Source organism: Synchiropus splendidus, chromosome 8 (assembly GCF_027744825.2).
Source record: "Synchiropus splendidus isolate RoL2022-P1 chromosome 8, RoL_Sspl_1.0, whole genome shotgun sequence".
Classification (NCBI taxonomy): Eukaryota; Metazoa; Chordata; class Actinopteri; order Syngnathiformes; family Callionymidae; genus Synchiropus; species Synchiropus splendidus.
Window position 1 is genome coordinate 21,768,681 of NC_071341.1, and position 17,768 is coordinate 21,786,448.

Consider the following 17,768-nt stretch of genomic DNA (forward strand, 5'->3'; position numbering starts at 1 on the left):
CCGTGGACTGCTTTGATGGGAAGGATCACCGTCCCCCAACACTTGGTCTCGTAGTGAAAGTCCTGGGTGAACTGTTGTGAACTTTATTGACTGGATTCGTACGGCCATCGCTGAGCCACCACTTATTAAAATAAGGCAGTTTGGTTCAGGAATAATGAAAAGCATCGGTCAATCAAATAAATCTGTCGGTAGAACATTCATGTATTTCTCATTAAGACACTTAGAGGCAGCAAATGAATGTAAAGCACAAAGAGCTGCTGTTTCTTCTGAGGACACTTCTTAACTGAATCCACTTCACTAAACCACACCATCTTCAATTCTTACCAGTTGTTTTCACCACAACTGCTGCCTGAAAAAGTCCAGGAAGGACTACATACTGATGCACAACAACTAAGGAAAGGCACAATAGACAAGAAAAACAACAATAAACTTCATACAGTGTTGTCTTTTAAAGGCAGTGTTTTTTTTTTTAACTTCACTGTGATACCGTGGTGTGATTTTAGATGCTGGGACATCAACCGTGGCACAAACGCTTCACCCAATCAACGTATAATACAAAGGAAAATTATTAATATTTAATCCACATTGTTTGCAAGAATAAATTACAAACATATAATAACACACAATATTAACCCCGAAATAAAATATATCCACAACAAAGGACACAAAACTTGACAAACGTGCGACGATAAGGTTCGCAGTGATTAGTGAATATTGCTGTAAGTCAAAGTCTGCAGTATTCGAACGTTCATTCCAGAATTTTGACATTAAAACGAAGCATTTTCACCCTATTTGGTGCAGAAAAACCAAGGCAGTTGTGTTGTTCAAGTCACTGAGGTGGTGCTCTGTGTGGAGTGTGCTGCGCCCTGCTGGACTAAAGAGGAATTACAACTGCCTGTCCCCAAAAGGCCTTTCTGCAAACTTAACAGCTTTTTACGCAAAATGTTCCGGTTATTTTAAATATGCTATGTAGGTGTATTTACAGTGTTAAAGCCGTTCTGTGTATTAAGCGGGCTTCTTATTAGTCCCAAACACAGCTGACATGCTCTTTAATATTGAGGATTTTTAGTTAAATAAGTGAGAGCAGAAGCCTGAAAACATTTGTAAGTCATTCCAGAAAGACGAGCTCATTCTTTAAATTTGCTGCAAGTTGGGGAGTCAGAAAAACTAAGTCCTGGATACAAATGGGACCCGTGCAGCGGGGCAGGGGTCAGTGATCTGACATTTTGGGGGATCAATGATGTGAGAGAGAGAGAGAGAGAGAGAGAGAGAGAGAGAGAGAACTTGGCACTTGACTATCAGCGCGTGCTTGTCTTCATCAGGTCACAGAAATGTCTGTTTACTGCGGTCGATATTGTTTGGAAAAGAGAAAGGTAAACAAAGAAGATTGTGAGGTAGCAGGTGGTTTTAGCTTGAGGACATTTGGTGACTCGACTTCTGGATTTTTTTACGGTTTACATCAACCCTGTATTTTACAATAGTGTGTGTATAGACACATGCACGGAGCGAGCGAAGCCACCCCGAGCTCAAGCTCGCCAATTTCCTCATGATTCTGTTACATAGAAATCCTTCATCTGTGACTGCGCTGATCACGTCAGCTGAGGTGGCAGCGGCAGTGTCTTACATCTCCTTGTCTTTCTTGGCCTCTCGGGTGCTGCTCTTCAGGAAGTCGCTCCGGAGCAGCCGGCAGAAGAGGACGATGTTCATGGCGGTCATGATGGCCATGCCCACGCTGCCCAGGGTGTAGGCCATGAGCGGCACCTTGTCGCGGTTCAGCACCAGCCAGCGGGTCATCCAGGCCAGAGTGTTGATGCGGAACACCACGTAGGTGCCCAGGTTCACGATGCTGTTGACCCGGTACGGAGTCCCGGCGGCCAGGTTGGCCATTCGCAGCATCTGCCTCAGGTGGAGGAAGACGGAGTTGATCTCCACCAAGAGCGCCACCACGGCAAAGCCAACGTAGCGGCCGGAGACCACCGAGAGGCCAAAACAGGTGATGACCTGAACAGAAGGAAAAAAAAAGTCAGAAGCTGATCTGACTGCTCTTCTCTCCTAATGATTCCCACTTTATTAACATTTAAACACAGAGTAAAAAATACCAAGGTGTGACTGTAACTCAGAGTAAACAAAATCTCAGATCACAAGGTCACAATGTGATCATTTTAGTGAACTAAAAAAACTCACACATGTGCCACTAGTAACCCTTATATGCTAAAAATGGGCCAGGAAAAGTGAATTTATATAAACTATATATAAATAATTGATGGACCGATGAGGCTTCATCAAACAGTGTCCTTATTTTTAGGGCTCAGTAGGTGGCGCTGTTGGTTTAAAAATGAGGTGAAGTTTCATTGAAATGGTTGTTCAAATCCAAAGATTTTAGAGCAGAGAGCGCCATCTGGTGGAAATAAGGACACTGTTTCATGAAGCCTCAATGGCCCATCACTAATACCAACCAATCAGAGAGTGTGATTTGGCAATATCCCGTCCCTCCATTTGTATTAGGCATACTAGTGCTACGAGTGTATGGGTCGGTTTACTAGTAGTGCTAGTAAACCAAAAACTGACCAAAAACTTGACTACTTGTTAACTTTTATTGTTGTTGTACTGGAACTATGAGGAAACATGAAATGGTTTGTCAGTAGTATTAGTGGTAAAGCTTAAAAATGTGCTAGTGATTGTTTTAATAGTCTGCTAGTATTATTGTCAACTAGTAGACAGTATTGCTTCACTTGTATCACCGAGTGTCACACTAGAGCGCAAGAAAAAAAACGCTTTTCCTGGCCCATTTATTAGCATATAAGGGTTACTAGTAGCACAAGTACATTTTTTTTAGTTCACTAGTAAAAAAAAATCAGTAAAATAAAAAAAAAAACAAAAAAAAAACATATAACAAAGTCCAACCCTTCAGTTACTGTCATGTAGCAGGTAACTAGCTTCACATCTGTCACTGCGCTTTGGACAGACTAAGTTAGTAAGTGCGTCATTAATGATACAACTCCCATTCCCAGTATTCTAAGTATAAAAAAAGTTCACGTCATCTCAGGCCATGTTTTCCTGCAGGTCACGGTTTACGACGCGCAGTTAAGTAACACTGGTTGACCACGAGGAGGCAGCATAGCTCAGAGTTCGAGAGCGAAAATGTTGAGTGGCGCGCTTCTATAGGACATAAAAGCGTGAACAATAACACGACTTAAGTAACATAAAGTATTTACTACCATGGCGTTTATTAAATGCTTCCATGACATAAACACTTTTCTTCCCAACTTGGACTTTTATTTTGTTTTAAACCATTTTCTTTTAGCTTAATATCATGACACGTTTCAAGTGTCGCGTGTCGTTTTCTCTGACGCTTCGCTGAACCTGCGTGTTATTCTGGGCGCGTGTGTTGAACGCTAAAACAAAAAGCTGCTCTTTGATGTGACGAAACAAGCAACAGCACCATGTTTCTTCTCAAAACAGAGAAGCGCCACCCCTCAGTCACACAGTCTTGAAGTGAAGATACAAGTCAAACAGAAAAAAAAAAGTCCGGTCCTGGTCCACAGCAGGTCATGGGACTAGATGTTAATGTGAATAAATGTGAATGACGCCGAGGGGAATCTTGTGCCTTCACGTGTCAGGTCACAGGATGTCGCCTCCAGTCACGTGACCCGCTGTCACTCGTGAGACAACACCTAACACTGTGAACAAAGTCCACAACTGAACGTCTTGAAGAGACACTTCACATGATGCACAACTTGTGATTAGTTTTATCGTTTGTCGGATTGAAAATGATAAGAAAAGACTCCTAGCAACCGGTATCCACCGTCTTGTTTCCAACACTCACTCATTTATTTTTTTTTGGGACAATGAAAATGATGATCAACAGTTTCCCTGGTGGCATCAGCCGCTTTGTTCAACCAACACAACCAGAATGGCGAGAGTGAGCTCAGCCGTCAGCGGCACAAAAGGCTGTTGACAGAACACAGGCGTGTGGGCAGGTCACCGTGTCACTCGCGTTCCACTGGTGTTGGACCTGCCCTTCGCTTCCCCACCACACCTGAACGGGGCAGGACCTTCACTCGCTAAAATAAGAGCACAACCCTCATCACCTCCTCCTTCCTGCGTCCCGAACTACATTACATTTCCACCCAGTACTGCAGATTTAGGTCAAACAAACCCGTGTGCACAGAGTATGATGAGATAAAAAAAAGCCAGTAGAAAGAGGTTATTTATGTAGTGAAAAAGTCATTCACAGAAACACGGCGCTGAAAGGGGCACGCTGCAGGTCAACAAGGGGCCATTTCATTGAAGTCATTGAACTCTGGCAAACTCGGCTGCGCCATGACACGACGCCGGGCTGAGCCGTTCTACTCCATGAACCTGGATGAGGCCTTTTACCCTCGTACAAAAAAAGAGAGGGGCCACCAAGCCAGATCCCGCATCCCTGCCGGAACCCCTTAACCCCGGCATTCATACTAATCCCTCTGCCAGCGCCGGCTTCTGCTCGACAACAACACAACTGAACTAGAAAGCTCAGCGTTATTAACCTCCGTCCCACTGATGAGCAGAGGTGTGACATTGCTCACACTGGACTTTTGCAGAAAACGGCTTTTGCATAATGTTTGCTTTATGTGTTTGAAAACAAGGCTGGAGTGGTGTTTGTGACACAGGATTCCTCCCACTGGGCTCCATTAAATGCTCCCTACACGCCGGTGAGGGACCTCGGTTGGTCCCTGTCAAAAGAGAAACATCAGAAACACAAGCGTTCGTGAGGACAACATGAAAGGAGAAGGCTTTAAAGCCAAAGAAAAATCCATATCTTGTACTGCTGATCAGAAATACACCCTCATTGAAAGTTCTAGGGGCTTTTTCTGCCACTTATTTCGACAGAAACAAGGCCTGGACTTATAACTGGCTATTTCTCCTGAGGGGCAGGGACACCCTGGACAGCACAGCAGTCAATGACAGAGCATGCAAAGGTGAAGATGATGGTGAAGTCAGCTGCACTGCACCAACTAAAGAAACAATTTGCATCTCTCAGGTCAAAAAGATAGCATCAATTCCAAAATGAAAAAAAAAAAACTGTTTACGTGAGCAGAAATGTAATCTTCCAATTCTGTGTCTGAACAAATGAAATTACCATTGTGCCAAGTGCCTTGCCAGATGGTCACAGGATTTCAGCTCTAATCACTTAAGTGTCCAGAGCAAGTCCTCCGTTTCCTCTTCAGGAGTTACGAGTGAAAGACACTAAAAAAAAACAATGCTTTTGTAAAGGTAGAGACAACTCCATAAAAAAATATAGCCAGCGTACTTGTGACCCAAAAAAAATCCCTATCAGAAACTTCATGCTGAGAAAAGCCCTCAGGTGAAGGGTGACTTCTTGAGTCAAACCAGTTACTCAGGCGATGACGAGGCGTAGAGACAGTCAAATACAAAACCAGTGCAGCCCGTTTGCTACAATTGACAATGTTTGTGTTGAAAGATTTTGAATACACATATAAAAATAGCAAAGAAGGGTGTTGTCAAGCTGGTGATAAAGGTCAGTCTCCATGAGAACAGCCTGTCTTGCACCGTAATTGAGAAACCACCACTTCCATAAGGACTCAGCTCATGAAGACACAAACAAAAAAAAATCTCTAATCTCTAAATTGGACCTCATCCTTCTCAGGAATGCCTATTTATCTACCTGCGCCTTTCACTGTGAAGGTTAGGCCGCGGCTTCTTCCTCCGCCCATGTGCTTGAGCGGCGTCTGCGTCTCTCAGACACGGCAGTTGAGAATGAGTCGTCATCATAGCAACCATCACGAGTCTCGAGCTAATCTCTGCTGACAGCGGGTCATGACTTCCTGCGAGACGCATCAGGCCAGAAATTTACCGGATGACACCAGACATGATCAGTTGGAACAAATTTGGAAATTGTGTTTTGAGCAAATGGAAAAAGTGTGATACCAAACTGAGAAAAACAGGGAAGTGCTCTCTTCCATTCTGAGGCACATTAATGTTATAAATTTAGTTGCTTCATCATAACACGGACATTAGCAGAGACAGTCTCTCGCTCCTGAAGACTAGGGGTGCCGCTACATTAGCATGTCTGTTAGCACGCGGCGTGATAAAGTTTTATAGTCGCATAATGCAATATAATATAATATAGCACTTAGCTAATGCTACTCTCAATGCTACAGTGTAGCCATAAATAAATAAACAGTAGAGCAGACACTATAAGTCAGGTAGAACAAGTCCGACATGCTAGTCCACAGAGTGATTTACAAGCCATTTTCGGATCACAATGTAACTGTTATGCTCCATTTAAAAACCGGTTGACTCCTACGGCAGTTCCTTGAGGTATTTCGCCACAGGGTGTGAATGGAGCTACACCTGTTGGCGACACCTCAAGAGAAGAGAGAGGCACTCCCATTCAGCATCACAAATCAAATACATATTTACGTTTACACACATAAAACACACTTTTTTTACACTTCCAAAAACTTTAAAATCACTAATTTTAAAAACCTTTTACCTGCACATTTCACATTTCAAGGCGCAACATAATATAAAAGAAACCTAACAATTTCAAAGACTGAGATAAGATGAATAAAAGATAAATGAGTCTCCTACAAAAATAAAAATAAATGGCAACTGAGATCAGAACATTTCTGACAGACGGTCTGTGCTCTCTCTTGAGCGTGCACACCCAACACCTGTGATAGACGCTGGCGTGTTGCCAGACCATGCAATCCTCTATTTTTCTTTTTTTTTGCTTCTATGGTTCCGAGCCAAAGGGTGTGGTACGGAGGAGAGCGAATAATTACTCCACCTTGTTTGACAGCCCTGAGACGTAGCTGCGAGGTGTGTCAGTCGCGCCACGCTCTAGAAGAAGACGATGATTTGTAGGATGAATCTTAAGCAAATACAAAATCTACGGTGCATTTCTAACAGTTAATGTTTCGTAGTTTAGCAGAGCTTCACAACTGAGACTTTCTAGTCTAATCGCGTTTCTACCATTTCTGTCTGTATAAATGCATGAGAAAACCAAGGACATCCTTCATTTTTTCAAGTAAAGAAGAAAACGACATAAAAAAAAAAACTTAACTAAGAAACTTAAGTAGATACCCTTTGTCTAAATGTATCGGCAAAACAAAAACCAACCGCATTCTCAGATTTAAACGTTATCTGCTTTTCTTCTTTCAGTTATTGTGAAATATTTCTGAGCTGGAAAAATATTAGACTTGAAATTCCTCCACGTTTCTGAAATCATCAGGGAGAGAAAGCCGTAAAAACAAGCAACAATAGTCGAGACGCAGATGCTCTTATTGGTCTGAAGCCACGCTGCAGCGAGTGGGTGGACGGAGGGGGATGGGGAAGATGTTCCGAGGCGATACAGGGGTTCGTGGGTAGAGAACAAGGCAAGCATGTGTGATATATGGAGGAGAAATATTTGGAGGGGGCGCACACATATGCAGAGGCCCACGCTCACAGAGCACCGTGAATGTGTGTCACTGGTGGAGGCCAGATGTCTCTCATCAGGTCTGGACTCCAAACAGGGGCGACCCGAGGGGATCCCCACGCTAGAGATTTCAAACACACACAGAGACGCAAGAAAATCCGGCCAAAAAGCATCAGTGGAGTTTGAAACGAATCGAGACGACGGATCACTTCACACAGGAAGCACGGAACAGGAGCAAGAGGAAGGGTTGAATGAGGACAAAGCACTAACAGAGGAACATAAATGGGATGACCACAGCTCATCACTCAGACTGACCACCATTCAGCTACTCACTGCAGATGAATACTTGTGAAAAGTTGGTTTTATCAGCAAAACTATCTGAATGAAAACCCACAATAATTTCCACAACAGCTCACATTCCATTCAAGAAGGTCATTAGATTTTAAATGATTTTTCCCCTCATTTATTCATGCATACATTCATTTTTTATTTGTGCATTTTCTCTGGCTCTTACATCCACAATAACTGCACATATTTACTAAATCTAACGTGTGCTAGGCTTAAGCTTCTGCATGTTTAAAATACACTCACAGAGACACGTCTCCAAAAAAAAGAAAGTTCCAGTAGGACCTGAGTGGAAGTCAGTTTACCAGACGCTGGCTGAACTGGATATTCCTTGGAAAAGCCCTGGGCTGTTGAGCCAACAGATTACATGAGTTTTCCACCTAGTAAAGCTTCTGAATAAACGGATGATGAAACGTCTTTCCTTCTCTGTGACGACACGCTGTTTGGATTAGAAACTCATGATGGATGAAGAACCCGATCGCTCTGTTTGTACACCATTGTCAATCAACTGTTGTCCTCCAGCTACTCAGGCTACATCCACGCGGAGCTGCACATTTTCCTTCCCCAACCGTGTCCGTGCCAGTGGAAAAAAAAGAAGCCCTTTCTGCTGTCCACACGCAGTCAGTGGAAACCAATTGAAACAATGTAGTGCATATGCCAGGACTGTAGAGGCGCTGCAATGCTCTGGCGACAAATAAGAGGACCACACAGCGTGTGAAACTGGTGTGTCCAACATCAGCGCCGCTGGAGTACAAATAAAGCCATGTCAGTTCTGTAAGTTCTTCTTAGTTTCTTGGTTTGAGGATAAAAAATTTCCTGTTAATATTAACTATAAGCAGAATGAGACGTTGCTCTCGTGTTCGCTGGCATTGCAGTGAGGTGACGACTTTCAGGGAGAGAGCCGAGGCGTTTTCAAAAATATCTGGATCCACTGTCCACATGGAGAAGCATGTCCGTATCGTCGTATTTACTCAGGAACGCTGGGGGAAAACACTGTATTTGTGGGGATCGAAAGCCTATTGAACACGGAACTCGAGTGGAACCGAGTGGAAACAGAACCGGGGTTAGATTTTCAAGTCTTCCAGTTTTGGCAAATATCTGAGCACCATCACAGTCATTTGAATATGTGAGCGACTGTCTGAACTGTCTGAAAAAACACCCCACACTAACACCAGCATGGATTCACATTTTAGTCGGCTTTTGTTTACAAGCCTCCCTTTCACTCTCTCTGCTAGACCTGTCACAGAACCCATGTTACACCCTGCCCACGTCAACTCCCTTAATCTCTGTCCATTACTCTGGATGACTCAGCCCAAATACTTGAAGTGGTCTGGTTTCACCTCGTCGTCTCTGTTCTCGTACCGTCCTCCCACCTTCCTCTCAATCATTTGTTTCCACTGGACCACATCACAAAGCAACTTTCAAAAACTGCTATAAAAACCTCACAGATATAAAAGAAAGAAAAAAAGCATTTTTTTTTTTCAAAACTTCCAACAATTGAATTGTTTTAAGTATTTTAACCCATGAAATAAATGGGTTTAATCACAATGTCAGTGGGGTTATTTATGAAAACAAAACACTGAACAGTCACAGACAATGAGTGAATTTCCGGGCGGAAGGTAAAAAGGTATCATCGCAGCACAGAAATCTTGAAGAGGAAGAATGCGCTGACCTTGATTTATTGAGGGGCCGAGGCAAATGGAATCTGAAAATGATCTCTAACCAGAGAGGAATGACCGACATTTATAGAACACAGCAGAAATGCAGCACAACTTGAAACCCACGTGAGCGACCCATGATGGAGACCTGTCGGGCTTGAATGACTCCCTTCACTGCTCCGTGAAGGATTGGCCACTGCTGCTTCTGGTGTTTCAAATTTGAGCCAGATTTTTCCCCAAGTCGACTCAAAATCACAGCGCATGCAGTCATTTGAGGAATGGGTGAAGACAAACAAATCCCGGGTTTATCATTAACCATCCAGTGTGTCGGCTGACAGCGCTATAGCAGCTTGTTAAACAGCAGAAAAATGATATATCACTCTTACAAATGTGTTGTGCATCTGCGGCCGCTGTGTCACAACAGGGTTCAAAGGGAAAATACGAGTGAGCCAACACACTTCTCTAAGACAAATAGGAAGTTGTAAAAGCAAGCCGAGCGAATTCATGTCAGGTGCAGATAAATCAAACTTAAGCGATTCATATGAAATGACTTTGTTCATGCGACTCTATGGAGCACAGCAGAGACAGAATCAGAGTAGATCTGATTCATTTGAATTGATCAGCTTTTTTTTTTTAAACAGGAAAAATGATTGATATTGTGGACGATCGTAATGTGAGACTGTGTGATTACGTTGTGCATAATTGTTTTTTGTCAAAAGAACAAAACTAACAACAACAACAACAAAAAATACAGTTTGTAAGTAGAATGTTAAGTCTCAACTCCATCCTCTGGTAAAAGCTTCTTTGAGCAGAAACACTGCCAGGATTGGCTAGCGACCTCTTCAGGCTCATCCAGGGCCTCTCAATCGGCTAAATGCAATGTCATTCATGTCATGTGATCCAAATTCATTCCATATAACGGCAATACAAACTTAATCCAGGTGACTTACATTACTGTACCAGGGCAAAGTGCAGCCCTTTGCCTGTGTTTTTTGTGGCCCGCATGAGGTCAGACAAAAAAAATTATACTACTGATAAGTCGTCATTTTTTTTATCCTGTTTCCGTTTTAGCCAGTACTGGTTCAACAGTAAATACAACGCATTCATGACTACATTTTTGTTTTTTCTTTTCGTTTATCAATTAGCATTCCTTAAAATGCGCCAAAAGAAAATTCTAAATATTTTGGAATTAGATGTTTGGACGATAGTTTTATTATGATTTGTATAATAAGATGCATGTGAAACTTTTTTTAATAGGTTTCATGCCATATTCACACTTCTAAATATCCTTGCTTCCACTGAATAATTAATGGTTCATTTCATCCACGTTACTGAAGATTTTTTCTGTTACGTTTCATAGTCATGGCTGCCGTTCTTTTGGCATGATGGCCCCTCACAACGGTCGCAGTTTATGATGTCAGAAACTCAAAAGATGGCACCATGGTTTTTGCCAACAGAGCTAGGGTTACAGGACTCCTGCTTCCTCCATGACTGTGCAGTGCAGTGCGGTGCACAGACTTGGTATGAGCCGGCTAAAACCTGTGACTTAGCAAAACTGCCACCTTCCTAACCATTTAGGTTCAGTTCTCGACCCTTGACATTTTTGCTATAAAATGGAGTGTAATCCAGGCTCTAGCTTTTGGCGTACCAACAGATGAGACCGCAAGAGCAAAAACAAAAGGACAGCGGAGGTCAGAGGAGAAAGAAAAAAAAAACATAAAGAGGAATGAACTTGAATAACTCAAGAAAAACAAGAGAGTAAGAAGAAACCGTTGGAGGCTCAGCAGCACACTGAGCGGTATGAATGACAAAAAGTCCCCATCCCTCCCACACTTTGCTCCCAGCTGCCTTGCCAAAGTGCCAATTCAATGAGCTTCCAGGAAGTGAGGGGGGAAAAGGAAACTTTAAAAAAAAGAGTGAGCAGCCATCGTCACCTTCAGAGCCCCAAACCCACAAGAGAATGTGCAGATAGTGGAGCTCTCAGATGTTTTCGGCGTTGAGACAGAACAAGGCAAACTTATTTCCTCAAGATCCTGTCGATGCACGTGAACTGTGGCAACAACACAGATATCTGAAGAGGTGGAGGTGGAGGTCAGGGGAGCGGGTTAATTTTCACCTGAACACTAAGCTTTGAAGTCTTGTTCTCAGTCAGTCAATAGGTTTAGGGACATCAAGTGAGGTCTTGCGGCAGCAGCAGTACGAGTCTCATGTGGGCTTATTAGATTCAGGGGTTTTCAAAACAACAACCCAAACAACAGGTTTCTTTTGTAAGCAGAGAGATACTGTTGCTAATCCTGTCTTTCTTTTCATTTTTATATATATATAACGTCTGACACTGTGTACACAGAACACTACAGAAAGTACAGTTTCAGTCTTAAGAGTTGTATCAGGTTAACATGGTCTCATTTGTATTTTTGCAATTTAAACATGTTTGGTTTTTATTTTGTGGCACAGTGAAGTAGTTTTCATAATTCAAGAATCAAATCGAAATGGAATCAACCCTCTGAACAACAGTCAGGCAGCAGACTTGGCTTGCCACTCTTCACCCGAACACATAAATCCAATCTCATTTCAATCATCAACGAGATGAAGTGATGAGAGAAAGTGAAGGAGAGAAGCCGTGGATCTGGGTCACGCCGCCAGAGAGGAGGATGTGATTGTTTACACCAGAAAGTTTCATTCATTTTCCATTGTAGCATCAATCTAAATTGGGCTAAAGGTCGGACATATTTTTAGGAGTCAGCATTGTATGATTGTCAGCAACGGAATTGCAAAAAGCTTGCTTTTTTTTCACGCTTGGTTAGTCAAAATAGAAGATAAAATGCTTGCTGTCAACTGGAATGATTGCACAGGTTTCTCCCTCGATTGTGCTTTGTATCTGAACAAGAAATACAAGTTTTTCGTCCGTCCTATGGCTTAACTTCTCTCAGGTTCGGACGGTACCACGGTGAGACTGAGCAACACCGTATGGAGCTGGTTTTTCTTGTGTCTAGTGGAGAGATACTGTACAGCAGTGACGTACCACGATGTGATGAAAGAGAAGCTCCCAGGCCTGACTCAGCTTCTGGTTCAACAGCATGTCAAAGAAGTCGTAGATGAAGTAACCTGTGGGAACAGAGAGATGTGAGCCGGGGCTAATGCCGCCTTCATTTGGGGCTAAATGCTCCCTCAACACAACCACGTCATATTGTTCTGACACCAGCAGCACTGGGCATATGGGGCTTGTCAGGGGAGACTCTGCTTCCATGGCGACCGCAATGGCAACCAAGACGCTTCTTGGAGAGGGGCTATTCATATCCAGCAGCCCCTCTCCACCAGCAGCAGCCGTAGCCATGGTGACAGCTTTTCAAATGGAGGAGGAAGCAATGAAGCTTTGAGGATGGGGATGCGTGAAGGTGGAGTGGGGGGGGGGCAGCGTCAGCGGACGATGGAATCAGGCCTGTTATGCTTGATATGACGGCTCCTGATGTGAGCTGGCAGGTCCATGGTCCAAGCGCTGTGAGCCATTATTTTCATGTATTCGTTCATTCCAATAGCTAATTGATATGGTCCGTCTATGTGAATGAATACTGAAGGAAGGCAGATGTAAACACCGACATATTGAAGGTTGTAAATCCCAACCTACATGACTGTTATATTTCACAAATGAAAAACTACGACCTCCCGGAAATCCTGAAAATCTTCTTCTTCTTCCGGCTTCTCCCTTCTCCCCCTGTCCTCTGCTTCCTCTTCTCTCAAACCTACAGACCTCATGTCCTCCTTCACCACCTCCATCAATCTCCTCTGTGGCCTTCCTCTCCACCTTCTGCCTGGCAGTTCCAACCTCAACATCTTCCTACCAATGTACTGGCTCTCTCTCTCCTCTGTACATCTCCATCCAGCCTCTCTGACTTGGTCTCCTAAACACCTGAGCACATGTGCTGTCCCTCTGATCCTATCATCATCCTGCTCACTCCCAGAGAGAAGCTCAGCATCTTCATCTCTGCTACCTCCAGCTCTGCCTCCTGTCTTTTCCTCAGTGCCACTGTTTCCAAACCATACAACATTGCTGGCCTCACCACCCTTTTGGACACTTTCCCTTCCATCCTTGCCGACACCCTTTTGTCACACATCACACCTGACACTTTTCTCCAATGATTCCATCCTGCCTGCACCCGCTTCTTCACCTCTTCCTCACACTCTCCATCGCTCTGGACAGTTGAGCCTCAATACTTCAAACCCCCACCGTCTTTATCTCTACATGCTGTAACTTCACCTGTCCACTTGGCTCCCTCTCATCCACACACATGTATTCCATCTTACTGTGGCTAACCTTCATTCCTCTCCTTTCTAAGGCAAACCTCCACCTCTCTAGCTTATCTTCCACTTGCTCCCTGCTCTCACCACAGATCACAATGTCATCTGCAAACACCCCTGAAAACCAAACATAAAAATGTAGTGGATTTCTGGCAACACAACAGCATTAGCCGACATTTTTCCTGCGAGAATATAGTTGCTTGCTAGGGAGACTTCTGTCAGCATGTGATGTATGTGAGCAGGTTCACTTGTAGCTAACCCTGTACCGCGCACTTCACTGCCCCTCCAAATGTTCCTTTCCACTTAACCTTTCAGTTGGTTGTCATATCATCTCATATTAGTTCTGTAAAATATGATATATACTCTCGATTTCCCCCTCATTTTAGCTGCTTTCTGCCTGCTTTCTTCTGTGGCTCACTCTGAGTTGGTGCTCAATCCATGCTCAAATGGTCCAGCAACGTAACCGTCCAGATTTTTACTGCGTTCGTGCAGGATTTTGTATCTTCTGGGATAATTCAGTCACACGTCAGTCCTACCTGCACCTCAGAGCTTCATGCACTTCCCACCTCACTGTTATACAAAGAGTAATGTAAGAGAAAAACTTGAGGAAATACATGTGAGAGTGTTTTGAGTATTGCGGTTTCGAATTGGAGGAAGGAAATGCTTGACAGATAATTTCATATATTAAATCCTATCAGGTTTCACAGTATGCGTCTGCAAAGCGTCGTGTAGTTATTAGTCATATTTGGTGCCATATTTGTTCATATTTTAATGATAACCTAAGTAGAAAACAGGTGGGGAAAAAGACTCCTAGTCAGAGTTGAAGTATCTTCATGTGTTGTTCATGAGAGAGGAGCGTGGCTCTGCATCGCGGGGACGTGGTCAGAGGTGTTGAGTGGTGGAGGACCACAGTGGAACCACTGCTCCTCCACTTCGGGAGAGGCTACTTTGACAAGTAAGTAGTCACCGTGCCTCCTGAAGTTTCAGCCTTCGTCTAGCGTGTAACGCCTCAGACTAGGGAGCAGGAAAAACCCACCCACGAATGGATGGCTGTCACAATGTTTTTAGCTTCTTATGAATGGTTTTAATGAATCACCCGCGTCATCAGCCAGACAACTTGTGATACCAGATAGCTTCACCAGGCGTAGCCTTGTACGGACATGATCCATGTGGAATGTAAACAGCTCAACATTGGCATTTTGTTTTTCAGACTTTCCGAAAGAATTCTGGGTATCTTTTTGTGGAATTAGCAGGCGTGTATGGACGCAGGGGTACAACTGTATGGATTAGATCTAGCTTTGTTCTCCAGTGGAATCCGTCAACACGACAACAAAACAGAATTGGTTTCGCCCAGATCAGTTCAGCGTCTGTGTCACGGGAACAAGGACTCCATTCAACAAGTGGAGTATCACTGCTGGCATGTCACTGAGTGGCTTCACAGTGTGGTATCACAGAGACCTAAAGCAGATGCTCGCAGCTGGAGCAAATCCTCTCTCTGACCTTCCACGGCTCAGAATCGAACCATTCGAGCGGGAAGTCTCCTGGAGTCCCTCCATCCTAGTTCATGTCGGCATCTGAAGCGGACGTTGCGCACGCTGGCCTCTTAGTGACATGACTGCGTGGGGTTACGCCTGGTGCCTGGGACTGATCATAATACCCTCTATTGATCTTCACTCTCCAGCATCACCCGTCGCTGTTGGCAGCTTCTGGGGTCGGACTTCCTGCAGGAATGCCAAACATCCTGGAAATCCAACTCCAGCTAATGCAATGAGGCGCGGATTCAATAAATTTTAGGTTTAAGAAAACACACGTGGCACGAGCTGCTGTGCAGGATTAGGAAGATTAACAAAATAACTATAAACAGAGCAGGTTGCTATTTTAAGAATGTGAGGAAGCACTCGAATCACACTTAGATGATACAAGCTGGGTAAATACATATACACACGAAACATTAGCATCTCTACAACCATGACACTGACACCTCACCTTTAAGTCATGGTTCTGCAAACTAAGCTGTACACCACATCTTCCTTTCAGACATGAAAACAATGTTTTTTATATACTAAATATCATTCCATCTTCAGCATAAAACATTCAAAGCTAGTCTATTCCTGCTGGGCGAAGCTTCATGCAGTGGAACAGGTATTCACAGAAATCATTTGAAAGTTGAGATGACTTTGATACGTTATCATCGCAGCAACTTTGACCTCCCTTAACAGACCCTAGCGTAACTACCACAGGCCAAGGACACGAGCTGTAAAAGCACTCATCACCGCGGAGAATAGAGATAAGGTACTCACCGATGGAGAAAGACACCAGCGCATGGGAAAAGGCGGAGTAAGTCTCTATTAAATCTTCTGCCATTTCTGGATGCAGGAAAAAACTGGAAAACAAAAGCAGGTCATGAATGAAGGAGCTCCAGGGACGTGATCCCAGAGGAAGTGCAAGTCCCCGAAACAGACTTGTTCCTCGTGTTATTCCAACCCTTTGATCATCTTAAATTCTAAAATATACACATTTAATATTAATTTAAATGAAGAAAGACCATCTAAAACGATGGTTAAGACTTTAGTTTTATGTCTTAACCAGTCAATAAAAATAAGAGTTTCAGGTGAATCTGAATTTTGGACAACCAGTTTTTCTTTTCAGGTGATTATACTTGACAATTGATGTCATACGTGGATGAGTTATTTTTTAAGTTACCGTTATTTACACGCCGCTCAAATTCACCTGAACTGCTTCATTATTGTGAGTGCACCATTGGTATTTGAATTTCATTCATTTTACCTAGTTGTTTTGCTCACGCTCTTGTTATGATCATACAGGTGTAGCATCCTTCATAGTTACCATTACCATGGAAAAAAACAGATCCATAATTGAAAACAAAGAGGATTAAAAGGCTTTTAAATTTGACACACATCAAATCCAATTTCTTCATGATCGCATGTGCAAACAAGTCATTACACACAGAACAAGGCAACAGAGAGTGAGGCAGAGTCACTTTGTATTCAGTAGCTTTTCTCTGATCACTCATATTCAGTTTTGGGGTAGAAGTAGCTCATTTTATTGGACCACACCAAACTCCATTCACATTTTTTTTTTTTTTTGTTCTTTGGACTTTTTTGGGGGACACACACCACTGCACACCAGGGACCCCCAACATGGGACTCAGTATTGGCTACAGAGGGTCATGTCAGGAGTTATGATGTGGTAATTCCAGATCTGTATTATTATTTTTCAATACATTTTCTACAGGACAGTTCATCCATACATAACCCGCTTGACATCATGATTTCTGACACAGACCCTTTCTAACCCCAAACGTCCGCGCGCCAAAAAAGGGTGGCACAGGTGTTCAAAAATAGTCCTGTCCAAACACAACTTGATGGCTGCCTCAAAAAGCCTCGAAAGGGCGACGGCGACCTCGGAGCTGGAAGAGAGATTTGGATCTGATGAGACTCACCACAGCACAGCCCAGACCGCGGTGACGAGACTGTGCACGGAGGATGTGGAGATGTTCCTCCATTTCCACGCGTTCCTGCACGCGCTCTCGGGGGTGGGCAGCTTGCTGACCCCGTTGTTGACCAGTCTGAAGAACACATAGGCTCCAGCGGTGGTGAGACACACGGAACTCAGCTCCATGGCCGAGGGTCTTGCTCGGTGTCTTCGGAGGAATTCGCAGCGGAGACTGTGGCCCAGACGAGCGCGGCGTTGGTGCTTGGCGACGACCGGAAAAATCAGCTTAACACACCGAGCTGGATCCAGTCATAGCTGCAGACCGTCGACTAGAACAAGCGCGTCAATCTGCGGGTTCCGTTGACAGCCCCGGTGTGGAAAAGTCAGCCGCTTCTTGTCGTTCCAGCGTGGAAAACGCGCCGCGAAGATTGGTGTTAGTGAAGGCTTTGTATGGGGCACAGAGCTGGGAAGAGTCGTGGGGGTGACCGGTGAACGCAGGAGCCTCAAAGTTGCGAGCGTGCCCTGGTAACAGCTCATCGTCCGCTTGTGTAACTTTTTGACATCAACAGAAACAACGTCTCCCCGCC

At 43.9% G+C, this 17,768-nt stretch overlaps 1 protein-coding gene across 1 annotated transcript; it reads right to left on the reverse strand.

Annotated features, from left to right (window-relative positions):
- Positions 1–1,243: 1,243 nt before the first annotated feature.
- On the reverse strand, positions 1,244–17,723 carry tlcd2 (TLC domain containing 2). The gene is made up of 4 exons (XM_053873367.1): positions 17,189–17,723; positions 16,026–16,108; positions 12,452–12,534; positions 1,244–2,001 (listed from the first exon to the last, which is right to left on the reverse strand). The coding sequence occupies exons 1-4, from the start codon at positions 17,365–17,367 to the stop codon at positions 1,621–1,623; spliced, it is 726 nt and encodes a 241-aa protein (XP_053729342.1). The 5' UTR covers positions 17,368–17,723; the 3' UTR covers positions 1,244–1,620.
- Positions 17,724–17,768: the final 45 nt, after the last annotated feature.

Bases quoted from the DNA above. Each gene is read 5' to 3' on its own strand.
- tlcd2 (XM_053873367.1), bottom strand. From the start codon at position 17,367: ATGGAGCTGAGTTCCGTGTGTCTCACCACCGCTGGAGCCTATGTGTTC. The intron at 12,535-16,025 runs GTGAGTACCTTA...CTGTTCCCACAG, and splicing joins GCTGGTGTCTTTCTCCATCG to GTTACTTCATCTACGACTTC. The intron at 2,002-12,451 runs GTACGTCACTGC...CCTTCTGTTCAG, and splicing joins TTCTCTTTCATCACATCGTG to GTCATCACCTGTTTTGGCCT.